The 15,803-nt window shown below is 39.4% G+C and overlaps 1 protein-coding gene across 10 annotated transcripts in view; it reads right to left on the bottom strand.

Moving 5' to 3' along the window:
- Window positions 1-272: 272 nt before the first annotated feature.
- The window catches only part of AUH (AU RNA binding methylglutaconyl-CoA hydratase), a 154,741-nt gene continuing 139,210 nt past the window's right edge, over window positions 273-15,803 (bottom strand). For 5 of the 10 annotated variants that reach the window (XM_054502669.2, XM_054502666.2, XM_063650265.1 and 2 more), the window contains 2 exons: window positions 7,222-7,409; window positions 3,711-4,057 (listed from right to left, as the gene is read on the bottom strand). In XM_054502669.2, coding sequence (XP_054358644.1) covers window positions 3,998-4,057; window positions 7,222-7,409 — 248 coding nt within the window. In that variant the 3' untranslated portion in view covers window positions 3,711-3,997. Of the gene's footprint in view, window positions 879-2,495; window positions 2,544-3,710; window positions 4,058-7,221; window positions 7,410-15,803 lie in introns of those variants that run through there. The other 5 variants (XM_054502667.1, XM_054502668.1, XM_063650267.1 and 2 more) reach the window with 3 other exon arrangements.

Raw genomic sequence — 15,803 nt, 5'->3', positions numbered from 1 at the left:
GGCAAACATCACCTTTCCTAGGCCAGGTGGCCGCCACACCACTTGCTGGGAGGAGGTCCCAGCAAGTCCCACTGCACTAGGTCTCCTGTCCGCTTTGGTTCTTTGGCTTCAGTCTTTGGATTCATTCTTCACCTTCAATACTGTATTACAGGACTGACTATGTAAAGAGGTTGCCTGATAGAAGCAGCAATGAAAGGGTTGTTTCTTCTAAAGTCCAGCATACAATGATTTAGTCAATTCAAAAAGAATGGGTTAAGAGAAAAATTCCCATGTTTTCTTTTCACTAATTTTATTTATATAAGGTAGTTTTCACTCAGAATATCAATTCATTTTTCAGGTTTAGATATATGTATATGTATCTGTTCATATGCATTAATCACTTAGAAACTTTATTTGGTATAACTTCACATTTTTGGTATATAGAAATTTTATTTTCTTAATGCAGCACAGTAGACATAGAATCAATATTATTCCCTAGAATGTGCAATATATAAATTATTCACATTAAAAAATTAAGAACAGAAAGCCTCATATGCAGTAAATATTTAAAAATGTATATCTAACTTTGATTCTGTTTCTGACTATACACTACTAGCTTTATAAATCTGAATAAATATGACATTTACACATTTAAATGAAGTACACGGATGGGTCCATTCCGGATGCTTATTACACTATATGAATAATCTGCTCCTCACTTTGGTCATTAAGATTCCATGTGCTGAGGCATATAGTGGATCCGAAAGACACTTCCAGGAAATACATTTATTACATTGGCATCTTAAGAATTTCTGTTCCTTTTATTCTCCTTTATAGCGAGGGGGCCTTTTCTCTTTAAAAGCAAGAAGACCTTCAAGTCTGTCTTTTGTTGGAATGGTCTAAGAAAAACAAAATATTAAGTATGTCAAAAATGTTAAAACAACTGTAAAAGTTTATCAAGCACTATCTAAGAAAACTCCTTAGAACCACATTCTAAAATTTTGAAATCAGTCACCTGAACAATTCTCCTAATTATGTAACCAAACTCATCCTTCTTACTCACCCCATTTTGCTCTTCTTTTTCTAGTTTCCTAATAAGGTGGAAGGTTATTATTGATTTAGATATTTTCTCTTTTCTAATATATACATCCAATGCTATTTCTATCTAAGCACTGCTTTCAGTATATCCCACAAACTTTGAGAAGTTGTATTTTCATTTTAATTCAAAATACTTTATAATTCCTCAAGACATCTTTGACATATAACATTATTTAGAAGGATGTTGTTTAATCACCCAATATTTTGGGCTTTTCCAGCAGTCTTTCTTTTATTGATTTCTAGTTTAATTCCATTGTGGTCTGAAGAATACCTTGAATAATTTCTGGTATTTACATTTAGTAAGTTGTAATTTATGGCCAAATGTGCTTTTAAAATTTTTCTTTGGGCTCTGAGGCTATTTCTAAGATGTTTGTAATTCACTTTCCTCATGGCACGTACTCATCAATGACAGGTGGTGATTTATATATACAAGCTGGGCACAGAGTCACACTCTAGATACTGCTCCTTTAAACAAGTGCTCATGCAGTTTCCAACTCCCAGGAAAGGTAGAACAAAAATTTTTTGCTATTTCAGATGCCCTAAAACAAAGTTCTATCTTTCAGAGAAAGACAAAAAAGGGAAAACATTTTTTTTTCCTCTCCAGGAAGACCTACTAATTTGTATGCAGTCATCCCTCAGTATCTGCAGGGGATTGGTTACAGGACCTCCTGCAGATGCCAAAATCTGCAGATGCTCAAGTCCCTTATATATTAATAAAATGGCATATCATATTACCTATGCACATCCTCCTGTATACTTTAAATCATCTCTAGATTATTTATAATACCTAATATAATGTAAATGGCATGTACACAGTTATTATACTATATTGTTCAGGGAATAATAAGGAAAAAAGTCAGTACATGTTCAGTACAGATGCAACCATCTGGTTTTTTTCCTGAATATTTTCAATTTACACTTGGTTGAATCCACAAATGCAAAACTTACAAATGAAAAGGGCAGACTGTGTAAAAAATAAAACTATAATTTCATTAGTGAACTTCCAGTGGTCAGGAGAGAAGGCTCAGAGGTTCAGGAAAAGCCAAGGAGTCTCACCCCAGATTGCATGGTAGGCACATGCTCATCACCACTCTCTACCTCTCTACACTGCAGTGGGAGGCCAGGGCTATACCCACAAAAGAAAGCGTAAGCCTAGAGAGACAGGTCCTGCGTACCCACGACTGACTCAGTTACTCTTAAGAGTTTTCTAGATTATATAGACAAGAGACATTCCTGTGGAACAGAATCAGTCATAAGAGTTGGTAACAAATGGCAGAAACAACTAATTTCAACCCATTTGTATGATTTTGGAATGGGCACAAGGGTAATCTTGCTCAGTGAAATTCATTTGAGTTATACAGAAGGTAAATATAATTTGTAAGGGTCATCCTCATTGAATTTGTGATTGCATTACATACCTGAGCATAACAAGCTTCTTCTATGGCTAACCCTGTTACTAAATCGACCTGAGAATAAAAACATAATCCATTTCAGCAGAAATAACTTTGCGAAATGTGGTATATTCAACAGAAATTCAAATTGAATAACCCTATCCCCAAAGCACCCAATCCTTACAGCAGATCAGAGTGTGACCAACATGAGACACAGAACCAGGATTCCTGGGTTCGTCCTGACTCCATCACTTGGGAGCTGAGTTACCTTGAGGAAGTTATTTAACCTCTCTGTGCTTCAAAGAGGCATGTCTGAACAAGCGGCTAATTATAATGCTCACCAAATGGGAGTATTGTGAAGATTAAATGAGTTAATCTAGGTGAGGCCTTTATATCGACACACACACACACAAACACACACACACACACACACACACACACACACAATGCTTAGTACATAGTAGGGGCTATATAAGGTATTTGCTATTAGTATTGTTACCATTATGTAAATATTTAAATAAACCAATCAAATACTTTTGCAAATTTATGAAACTGTATTTACTGCTAACAAAGTCAATCTCTTTTTACTGCCATACAGCCCAGGAAGATACAGAGGTTCCTTAGTCTACAAAAAGGAGGCACTTTTCTTCAAAATACCCATAATTTAACCAAAATATAACAACTGCCATGAAAAGTCCAATAAATGGGTATATGCATCACCCCCTCCTCCCAAGCCTGGGGCCTTCACTCTTTTGGAGTCATCTCCCTGGGGTACCCCCAAGACACACGATGGATTCACCTTGTACCTGCATTGCGTGTGCCTCCCTGCAGAAGGCACACTGAGAAGCTAAAGGTGAAGAGAGCTAGGAGTTCTTAGAATGTTTTGTATAATATAATACTGATGCTAAAAATACACAGAATGCCCTGTTATTTTGGTTTTCTATGAACTACTAGCCAATAAATCTGTCTGTTAACTCGATGGCAAAAATAATGAGCATGTCATAAGCTTCAGGGCACCAGTAAAATTACTGAATTCTGTGCTTGTGATACTGAATTAGCAATAACCGTAAGAATGAAATAAATGACGTACCTGCAAGCAATTTCAGTAGCTTTCAGTAATAGTAGCATTTAAACAACCATATTTTAGAACTTTAAAAAAAATGTGGCAGTCTAAACATGGTTCATTTAAATTAAATCTCCACTCTCCATTCCCAAAACAAACTCAAGCATTAAGGAACCTACCTCCATCCCTTGATTAATTGCTAATTTTGCCACTCTCATTGCAACAGGTCCCTAAAATTCAAATTAAAGAAACAGACTTCAATTATTATTTATGCAAATTATGTCATATATCTTAATAAAATTCAGAATTCCCACCACTGGATCCATTGCACAGCCAGCAATGGCTGTCAGATACTAGATGGAAAATTTTCTGAGCCTTGCAAGGCTGTAATTAAAGAGCAACTGCAACAACCGCATCAGCACATTATTTAGATTCCACGTTTTGTTATGCTGCAAACTCCGGATCCTTAAAGGTGAGCAGGTAGTGCATGTCCAGCTGTGAGCTTGCTGTTCTTCAACAACACTTCCTAGAAGTTAAGTAGAGGAAGGAAAAGGAGGTAAAGTCTTTGCCTCAGTACCATACCAATCAGGGGTTTTGAAAGAAGCTTGGGCTGGGGATGAGGCTATTGCTATTGATTAAGGTAGGGTTCTGATATCATCTCTTTCAGACACTGGCTCTCTATCTTTCCTCCATTCACCTTGACAACTAACAGCAATGATGGTGGATTAATCAACAGTGTCCTCTAAGCAGTGCTCCCACAGCACACATAAATTTGAAGTCTACGTAAGTCTTTAAAGATGTAGAAGAGTCACAAGGAATGAACTGGATATCTGTTGTGAGAAGGAGAATGTTACCTGTGTCTTGCAGAAGCCAAACTCTTACCAAGCAGAAAAACCAGAATCCCTCAGATGGAATTTCGTTATTCGATCACATTTTAAAGTCCTAAAATACCACTGATGGGTGATAAATGTGAATTCAATGCTATATTTTGAACTGAATGCTCTTTTGAATTAAAACACATGGTAGGCTCTAAACAACAGGCACAGCAAAGGACTCTTGGATGGTGACATGGATGAATGCATGAAAAGACATGTTTTCCTATCAAGGAGTTTCTATTATTAAATTTGACCTATCTAAATTTTCTTCCAAATCATGTTTACAAATCTTTTTCAAAGGCCACAATTTCCAAGGCTATAGTTGTTAGACAAATATCTTATTGATAATTCTTCCCACTGTGATTTGTATGTGTCGTAGACACCACCACCATTTTTTTCATGATAATCAATCCATTTTATTAAATGGTGTGCTCCTCTAATTTTTCCATCTTCATCATCAACTGACCAAGAAAAGGTGCTTGTCAAACTCCTAGATGCACACAAATCCCCATCCTCCTTGTTAAAATGCAGATGTGGACTGAGTGGGTCTCAGATGGGCCTGAGATTCTGCACGTCTAACAAGCTGCCAGGAGATGCGCAGGTTGCTGGTCCACAGACCACACTTTGGGAAGTAAAGTTTAGAAAGCCATGAGAAAAACAAGAAAATTCAAAATGCTATTAGAGATAGTGCTTGATTTAATTTGTTTCCCCCTTAAAAAATTTCCAGTGCCTTTTCTTCTTTACAAGCCTTTTCTTCTCAGATAAATGGAAGTAATATATAATACAGATATCACCTAGAAATACTGATTTTACAGAAGCTTTCAGTTATCTGGAGGACCAATCATTTGGCAACAAAGTAACAAACATAAAAATAAAGGTGATTCCACTCAAACTTCATTTGGTGACTCGTGCATGTAATTTTGCAGTCACATATTTTCTGAAGTAACTCAACATCTTCTTATACATTTGACCTGGAGGAAAATTAATTTTAACAATCAACATTCTGAAGGAGTGTCCTTCCAATGAAAGGTGACAAAGGCACATGCACAGGGACTGTGATGACGGCTGGGTAACCACACAACGGGATGCGGCTCGACACACTGGCAGTGGAAGGAGGGAGCGGAGGGGAGGACAGTGCTCACGTTCTCAGGCGGGGCGGTGTGTGGACGGTGGTGGCATTTGCTGCATGGTGGCCACAGAAGCATCATGGGAGAGAGAGCAAGTCAGGCCCTAAGGGGCTAATAAGCTGCCTATAGGGAGCTCTGAAGCAGAGAGCTGAACATCCATGTCAGGAGGCCAGGAGCGGGCTCTGCAGATCATCAGAATTGGAATTGTGCCATCACCTTTCTTAAACACACCCCTTTCTTTCAACTGAGGTATGTTTTGGTCATAAAGTTTTAAGCCAAGGTAAGTTATAACACCAATATTCAGTCAAATTATACTCTCCTGATACTCGTACCTTTAATTTGTTTTTAGGTAGAGGTTTCTCTCATATTTGGGGAGAATAAATAAGTTTGTAGTGAGAATCTTATCTTTTTAAGGCAAAAATCTTTTTTATTTGCTCTGTTTCCATCAATCCAACAAATACTTATTGAGCATCTACTGAATGTATGGCTCTGCATTACCTTATGTGGGGAATAAATTATATAACGGTCCTTCCCTAAAAGAGCTAACAGCTCCTAAGTTAATTAAGAAGGACCAGAAGCGTCAATGCCAGGCAGTGTGGTTTTAAAAACTGATTCAGCAGGTGCATACCAGCAGAGTGGGGCCTGGTTTGTCAGCAAAGGCTCCTGTGCTAGGAGTGCCAAGAACACTTTCTGAAACTGGATGCAAGACTCTGAACAAATGTGAGCATTCATGCATTTTTAAAAAGAATCAAATGCATGAATTTGGAATCTCATGGCATTCCCAAAAAGATCCACAGCCCACAAAAAGGTTGTGAATCCTGTTTGAGTTAAGCAACCCTGAGTTAGAAAAATTATTTTGACTCTAGAAATTGGTTAGGGGGTTATAAAACTTCAAACTCCACTAGGAATAAAGAAAGATCACTACTGCTTACACAGCAAAAGAAGACTCTTTCTCTCAATTTAAAGCCCTTTAATCTTGTGATTTCGGACCAAAGGCATATTTGAAAAATATATCTGAACGGGTAACAAAAAGAATTGCTTAAAACAGGACTGTCAGTGCACGGCCACTGATACCACTCCTGAGTCAGCCATACGCATTGTGTTCTAGATTTGAAAGTGTACTTGTGAGGAAACACAATGGAGTCAAAACAATGCCTACACCACCATAGGCAAACACACAGAAAGACAAACAACTGCTGCTTTTCAAGCAGGCTTTTCACTTTTCAAGTGAAGCCACTGCAATGAAAGTCCACTCTGGCACAACAGACTACGGTCCCTTACTAGAAAACAGCATATTTCAATGTATTTTGACTTGGGGTGGCCCAGTGTGACAGCCAGCCCTATCACTCTTTCTTTCCATGGCTACAGCTTTCGTTAGAGCGCTCAGCTGGTGAGCAAGTTAAAACACCTTGCTAGGAAGTTGTGCACATGTGACAAGCATTGTCAAGGGATATTCTATCAAAGTGTGGCTACAATAAGGCCCTTGGAGCATCTTCAAAGCGTCATCAGAATTCCACAGGATCACAGTGTTTATCTCGTGTAACTGCTCTAGTTTTACAGAGCCCACGCATCCCTTTACTTGGAAGCAAGCCAGGGACTTCTTCCGTAGGCAAGATGACTGCTGTTTTAGTCAAAGTGTTATAATGTTTCCTAAAATGAGAAAAAATAAACTCTAATGAGAGAAATACCTGAGGTAAAAACTCTCTCGCCAGGTCCAAGGCCTTTCTGTAGGCCGCATCTCCCTCCTGGTTCTGTTCCAGAACGTGGCTGATTAAGCCCACTGCTTTGGCTTCTTGGCCATCGAGGACTCGCGCAGAGAATATGAGCTCCTTGGCCAGGGACATTCCAATGGCGCGTGGCAATCGCTGTGTCCCCCCTGAGGGGTGAAGGAGACAGAAAAGGCAATGATTTGACATCTGTTAGTTTTAACACTTCAGTGTTTCATATCTTCATTTATAAAAATAAACCAGGGCCAGAAGTTTATATATTAAAATTAGTAGCTGGAAAACTACTTCAGAACAGAATCTAATTTCTTAATTCCCTTATAAAACTAATAACACCAAAAAAGGACTCGAGAACCTTACATCCTTATTAAGTGATTCTGGCACTGAGTATCACCTGCAACCTCTCTGGTATACCCTGAGTCCAATCCACAGTCATCACCACATCAGTAACCATCAGGTGAACAGCAGTGGATAGGCAGTACCAGCCAGTAAGTCCACTGACTAGAAAGGCAGAGTTCCACCAAGCTTGGCATTCTTCTTTCAGCTTAAATAAATCTTAACACATTGTGAGACATTCAACTCCTGTTCTTTTAAAGAATCCTTTATGGTGAATACATTGTAAACAAATTTTAATCTAGAAATAAAACCAGACAATGACTCATGAAAACAGTCTTTGTCCTGGTAGTATTTTCTCAGTGCAAGTCCTGGTCATCTCTGTTAGCTCTTCTCTCGGAGACGCTCTCTCACACAAACACACCCCTTTTCCAGCTGGTGAGGAAAATCCACTGTGTGTGAAGTCAGAAGCCATGCATTTGGTTTTGACGTTGCCACTTACTACTTTAGGGACTTCGGGAGTTGATTAACTCTTCAACTCCAAGGGAACACAGTGGGTATATTAGCATGATTTAGGGTAAACGTAGGTCAGAATAGTTCTACAGCAAAAGATGCCTATTTTTGTTGAAGATGGCCTAACTCACTAGATCCATCTATGTATTCACTTCAGTATCTTCCAGTGATGAGGACGGGATCTCATTAAATACAAAGTTGGGCAAAAGCAGGTAACACAGGTCTAGCCTCAATGTCTACCAAGAAGAAATGAAAACAGCTTCAACATCAGCGTTCACTTAAATCTCACCCTATCAATGGCTGTGCCAGGAGGCAGAGGAGCAGCGGACTGACCCCCTGCAGAGCAGGAAAAGCAAACTGACGCCCACCATCTACACAAGCTCACTGGGTTTTACTTGACCTACAAAATTTAAAACTTTTCTTTCTGCATTAGTTAGCAACATTTAAAACTAGACAAGTGATTTTATCTAAAAAACCAATTTCCCTCCAGTACTTTTCCTTTAAAGGAAAGCAAAATCATTTTTTGTTCACATCTCTGTGAAAAGTGGAAAAAAATTAAAGACCACAAGAAGGCACATGTTTAACAAAGTATGCCTCAGTTGGAAGAACAGAGCTTAAGATGCCATTATTAAGCAAACCATATTAAGAACCATAATTAATATTTAGAACACAGGTAATATTTAGAAAAAGAAACCCTGAATGAATTGTAAAAGGACTAATATTTTCAATACAGACTGTTTTCAAACAAATACAATAATGCTACCGCAAAATGCAGTTATTACGTGTTTAAGCTGCCCAAGCAGTTAGAGATGGTGAGTTTATACACGTTTACTCGATACGGCAGAAAATATGTGTCTGAAGACAATGAATTATTGACAAATTTAAATTTAACTTTCGACAATGATGTTGCTCAGTGTAGTAAAGATAGGTCTGAGAACTTACGGGATAAGCTGCATGGAAAAGACAAGCTATTTATGGTGCTTCCAATGGCAGCTGATTAGAACACAGATATAAATATAACTCAGATGACTATATTTACTCATGGAGCTGATGAGAATTTTGATGAGACTGAAGAACTTAACGAATATATATTATTCATGATAAGCATATTAGGAAATGGTTCTTTCTCATGTTCTATGAAAAGTTTAATGTAGACTGGTCAAAATTAACAAATGTGACCCACATTGTTAATGTCGCACTTTTTATTCAAGAGAAACAACATTTTCCAAGTCCCGGAAGCTCAAACTCGTTCATCATATTGTTCCACTTATAGCATGATTCTGAGGTATGAGGATTTTTGCAGAAACTTAACAAAGTAACGGTCATGTAGGTGGTAACTAACACTACGAAAAAGACCCAGTCCCTTAAGCTGAGGGGCAGACAGCCGGATGCTTTGTTTCTTAATCTGGATGCATAACACAACAGATGGCTGGCGGGCCTGTGGTGGAGGCTAGCGGTATGGTGCAGAAGAGAACTAACCTTCCGACCCATTGAAAACAATGCATCACAGGAACCAGGGGAAAACCCTTGGCGTGGCTCACCCACTAACACTGCATCCAGGACTTGATCTTTTTGGATGACATCACAAGCCATCTACTTTATTGTCTCATATAAATGGAATCATTCAGTATTTGTCTTTCTGTGATTCACCTGTTTCACTTAGCATAATGTCCTCAAGATTCACCTCTGTTGTAGCATGTGTCAGAAATCCATTCCTTTTTCATACATACATTTCAAAATGTATATACCACATTTTGCTTACCCATTCACCCCTGGAAGGATACCTGGGTTGCTCTACCTTTTGGCTATTGTGAATAATGCTGCTATGAACATGGATATACAAATATCTCTTCAAGACCCTGCTTTCAATTCTGCTTTCAGTATATACAGACTGGGACTGCTGGATCATACAGTAATTCCATTTTAATTTTTTGAGATATCACCATAATGTTTTCCATAGTCACCAAACCATTTTACATTCCTACCAACAGAGAACAAGAATTCTAATTTCTCTACACCCTCACTAACACTGACTATTTTTTTTTTTTATAGTAGCTATCCTAATGGGTGTGCAGTAGCATTTTGAAACCCGCCCAATAGTCCCACAGACAGTACTTTTTGGATAAACAAAGCAATTGACCCTTCTGCTGTTAAAGCTTGAAACTTGCATCTGTTTTGAGTTTCTTCCCCAGAAAAGGACCTTCAGGGCTTGCAAAAAAAGTATCAAAGAACCAAAACTCAGCCGATCACCACACCAGATGACTCCTTGCCCCTCCCTAGTTCTTGTTTTCTTACACATTGTTACATTTCTTCCCTGCTATATAAACCCCTAGTTTTAGTGGGTTAGGGAGATGAATTTGAGGCTGAGCTCCCATCTCAGCAGCAGCAGCCGATTAAAGCCTTCTTCCTTGGCAATACTTGCGACAGTGATGGGCTTTCTGTGCAGTGAACAGGAGGACCTAGACAAAACCTCTGGTGTTTTGGTAGCAATTTCATTGTTAGTAGTGATGCTGAGCGCCTAAGTTTTCATGTGCTTATTGGCCATCCATATATTGTCTTTGGAGAAATGTCTATTTAAAGTTCTTTGCCTATTTTTAATTTGCATCTTGAGTTGTTTCATTTGTTGAGTTACAGGAGTTCTTTATGTATTCTGGATATTAATCCTTTATCAGATATAGACTTGCAAATATTTTCTCCCATCCCATGGGTTGCCTTTTCACTCTGTTGATAGTGCCTGATGCATAAAAGTCTTTAATTTTGGTCCAATTTACCTCTTTTTTCTCTTTTTGCCTGTGTTACTGGTGTCATATCCAAGAAATTATTGCCAAATCCAGTGTTATAAAGCTTTTTCTTTATGCTTTCTTCTACGAGTTGTATACTTTTAGTTCTTATGCTATGGTCTTTGATCAGTTTTGTGTTAATTTTTGCACAGGGTATAAAGTATTCCCAACACTATTTCTTGAAAGGGACATTCTTAAATGATTACACAAATACACGATTTCATTCACTCATTCCCACTGAAATTTTAACTTTTAGAACATTTGTTTGGCAAGAAATTATCCCAGTTTGCAGAAATCTAAGACTGATTGCCTGAATTATATATATTTTTACATGTGTGAAACTGAAAGTAAACTGTCCCCTCCACCCCTCAGGCATACAAAATTCATGATTTCAAGCTTTATAAAAATGATATAATCTGTTCAGTTTGCCTTTCTCAATTACTAATGATACTATGAGCAAAGAACTTTACAAATGGAAGTTACAAGGCAATATTGGACAACTAAACATGATTGATATGGAATCTAACATTTTTACAAATATCTCCGGAATAGTTACCCCAAATGGCAAAACTTTTTATGCCAACATTCTTTTCCAGCTTGAAAGTACTTAAATTTATGAACAGGCATTTTCTGTAATTAAACTAAATGAAACTCAGTACTCTTGCTGGTTAAGGAAGTCAAATAGTGCACAAAAACATCCCAATCCAAAAGATAAGATGTGCCAAAATCTTGGTGCAATCATAGCTCACTGTAGCATCCACCTCCTAGGCTCAAATGATCCTTCTGCCTCAGCCTCCCTAGTTAGCATGCCATGCCTGGCATCAGACTGTAAGCTCCAAATGTAAAGAGGAGAACTAGAAAAAAATTACTTCAATTCACCTTTTCTTAATTCTGAATATCAAACTCCAATATTAACTTAGAGTTAGGGGTAAAAGTGAAGATAGTGTATCCTATTTCTGTCAGTTGACTGTTTTACACCAGGCTTCCTTCATTAGATTAGATGATATAATCTGCTAGTTCCTTTAGGCATTTGAATTCAGGATTCCTCAAGTGCCATTTCTAAACAGTCTTGGTGACTGATGACATTAAGCAGTGGAATTAAAAAATAGGATTGTCCTTGGTGAAATTATAATTGTTTCAGTCTGACAAGCAGCCCTAATGCACTCAAGGTGACAGAGGTCTACAAAACTATTCAAACTCACACTGTCCATCCCAACAGCTTCCAATGCAGAGCCTGACTCCTGGTCAGGATCTGCTCTGAGGCTCCCTGGGCTGGAGCTATATACTCAGGGATTATGACATCAGCAAGTAACACATTCCCAGGACACTCCTGCAGATACTCCATAGTACTACAGAGTATGAGGAGAAATGTGACGCTAAGCTGAGAATTATAGGATAGCTCACAAGGCTTCCACTAAAAAACAAAGATCTCACAGCGACCACAGTTAATAATAGTATGTACTGTATGATTTTGAATGTTCTCACCACACAAAAAAAGATAAGTTGGTGAAGTCACGGATATGTTAATTAGCTTGACTGACTCTTTCTACAATGTTTACATAGATCAATATACCATGGACAGGCGTAGTGGTGGCTCACACCTGTAATTCCAGCACTTTAGGAGGCTGGGGCAGGGGGATAGCTTGAGCCCAGGAGTTTGAGACCAGTCTGGCCAACATAACAAGACTCTGTCTCTACCACACACAGAGATACAAAATCAGCCAGGCATCGCATGCTGACTACGGAGGCTGAGGCAGGAGGATTATTTGAGCCTGGGAAGTGGATGCTACAGTGAGCTATGATTACGCCGCTGCAGTCCAGCCTGGATGACAGAGCGAGATCTGTCTCTAAAAATATAAAAACGAAAACAAAATTATCACATTGCACCCCATAAATATACAATTATTTGTCAGTTAAAAATAAATTTTAAAAAACAAGTGCCTCAAATCTTCCTAGAGGTAGTAAATTTATAGCACTTTTCCTTCCACAGAAAAGCAACTATAATATTTCTGCCATTTCAACACCCCACCAGCCAAAGGTACTATGTGAAGTTACGTGTACCTACATGACACTATGTCCAGATCAGCAAGCAAAAACTGAGTTCCAAAGCTGCATTACTATGCTATGAAGAAAGAAAGCGCCTTGGCCACTGCCCTTCCCTTTCTAATGTGTGAATGCTTAGAATATACAAGGGGATTTCTAAGGCTTTTTGCCTTGGCTGTGTCAACTTGGAGGTTCTGATTCAGTGAGTATGAGGTGAACCTAAGGTTCTGCATTTCTAATAGGCTCCAACATTCAGCTGAAGAGGCAGCAGAATCTACTAACCCACTGCTCTAAAACAGGAGGTGGAGAGATAATTCTCTTAAATTAAAGCAACAGAATTTACATAACCAAGTAAGTAATTGCAATCATCACCTCACATGCTGTCTACTTGTTGTTTAGGACCATTTTGGAATTCCTCCTTTAAAACTAATTTCACAGATGACAACCCATTTGTTCACTCATTGAAGCACCACTACTGAGGGACCCTGTTTTGGTACATGGATACATCCATGAACAAAACAAAGCCCCTGGCCCCTGGCGTTCAACACTGTCATGGGAAGCCTCGCAATAAATAAACAAATACACACACAGAGTAAAAAAGCAGGGGGAGATGGAGTGGGGATGGACACAGTTAAGACAGGATGGCCAGGGAAGGGCTCTGAGCAGGTGACACTGGAGCTGAGGCAGGAGGAAGCAAGGATTCCCACACAGGTCTGGGGAATGCATCTCCAGGAGGAACATGTAGGGCATAGGTCTTGTGGGAATTGCAACTGATTCACTTGTGGAGCACAAGGAGGTCCAGTGTGGCTGAAGTGCACAGCAGGGGCAGATCCTGTGGGTCCCATGGGCCCAAAAGGACCTGGGGTTTACTCTGAGGGGGACAAGAAGCCACTGAGCATCTGAGGGCATCTTCTGAGAAACAGTGGTATAGGACCGTCATTCTCTAATGAAGATTTGAGCTTGTCAACCTAAATAAAAAACGGAGAGAGGGCCTCTGAAAGGAATCTGGGAATAAAGCATTGCAACAGCAATGCGTATGCCATAAACAATGTGTATATTCAGGGAGATAAAGGAAGACAAAGGTTTTTAGAGGAAAAAATGAAGAAGATTACATAACTGTTTCAAAATAATTATCCTTGGCTACAAAGATCAATAACAAGTAACGCCAGCCTGAGGCTGGACAGGCAGTTGAACAGACATCCTTGCAGAAGTGTCTTTTGTATAAGGTTGCAATGGCCTTCATGTAAGGTTGTGGTTTTTGCAGAGTGTTTTGTGATGGTTTTAGTTATCAGGCATACAAGCATAAGAACCCTCTTTTCATGGGCTTCTCAGTTCTATTTGTCAGGGTTATTATTTTTAACACCAGTGATTCCATTTTGATTCCTCAGAGATTTGAGGGAGAATTATGGTCATGAACTAAGAAGAAGGGGGTAGGCAGATGTTTGTACTATTTGTGGCAGAGCTCCAACAAGCTCAGAGAGAGACTTATAAACAAGTTCCCCAAATGCTTTGAATGTTGGCCATGTTTTGGCTGCTCAACATCCACTGCTCCCATTAAAATCCCAGTCTTGCTTTTGGAGACCCCTTTGGCCACCCCTCTCTCCACTGTATCAGCCTTGGACAGTAGAGGATCCCTGTAACTGAAGCCCAAGAGCCAGAGCCACCTCCTCTGCCCTGACACAGCTGGACAGGCGTCTACATCAGGTCTGGCCTGCTGGATGCTGCTTCCAGGACTAACAGTCTGAATGGGCGACTTCATGGCATGGAGATTTGCCAAGCTCACAAAGAGCACAGGGCAGTGATGTGCAGACCTGCCATGGTATAGACTGTCTAGTTCTGGGGCTCCTGGGTTCCAGTTTGTGCTCTAAGCTTCAACCTCTATCCATCTATTGATTTCAGGAGACTTACAATAAATTTCCTTTTCATTTAGGGTAGGCAGAGTCAATTTCTATTGCTTACTCTCCAAAAAGATGAATGATACAATAATAGAGCTACTAGTTTTCTTTCTCTTTAAAAAAGTCAGATGAAACTGAATGGGAGTTTATCCGTTTTACTTTTTCCAAATAAAGCTTATTTAAGTTCAATAAATAATTTATTGATTGAGTAACCTAACAAGTGCCAGGCACTGTCCTAGGTGCTGAACCCACAGTGCTGAGTAAGATAGACCATCCCTTACCATTCTGCAGAAGGGGAGCAAAGACAAATGGCAAGAAGCAATGGGCCAGAGAGAAGAGACTGTGAGGAGTGTTACACAGAGAATTTCAGGCAGGGAAGAGAGTTCTGAGACAGCACACTAGATGACTAATTTAGATTGGGTGGTTGGAGAAGGCCTGCTTGATAAAGGTGAGGCCAATGTCTGAAATATAACCAGACATCCAAATGAAGATCAGGAAGAACACCCAGTGATGAGCTCAGCTGGTACAAAGATGCAAAGATGAGGCAGAGTATGGCCCACTGAAGAAGGAGACCACTGTGGCTCAGAGGAAAGGATGTGAGGAGTAGCAGGACAGGAGCTTGGGTAAGTGGAGTAGAAGTTTACATTTTACCCTAGGCAAAGTGACACAAAGGCACTGGAGGATTTTGAGCAGCAAGTGACATAATTTGATCTGCACTTTAAAAAGATCATTTGTAAGATTGGGGGAGAAGAGATGATAGGGGCAAAATCAGAACAGGGTACCCAGTAGGCAGCTACTGCTGTCACCCAAGTACAACAGGATGGCAGCTTGGACTGAGACAGGGCAAGGTAGGGAGAGAGATGTGGAGGACTTGGAATAAGTGTTGTCTGAAATGCTAGTTAAATGGATGCTGGGAGAAAGGAAAATCAATCTAATGGCTAGATTTTTAGCCTGAGTGTGTGAGTGTCCAATATTATGAACA

Source organism: Pongo pygmaeus, chromosome 13, assembly GCF_028885625.2.
Source record: "Pongo pygmaeus isolate AG05252 chromosome 13, NHGRI_mPonPyg2-v2.0_pri, whole genome shotgun sequence".
Classification (NCBI taxonomy): Eukaryota; Metazoa; Chordata; class Mammalia; order Primates; family Hominidae; genus Pongo; species Pongo pygmaeus.
The sequence above is the reverse complement of the archived record's forward strand: the minus strand, read 5'-3'. Positions and strand labels throughout refer to the sequence as shown.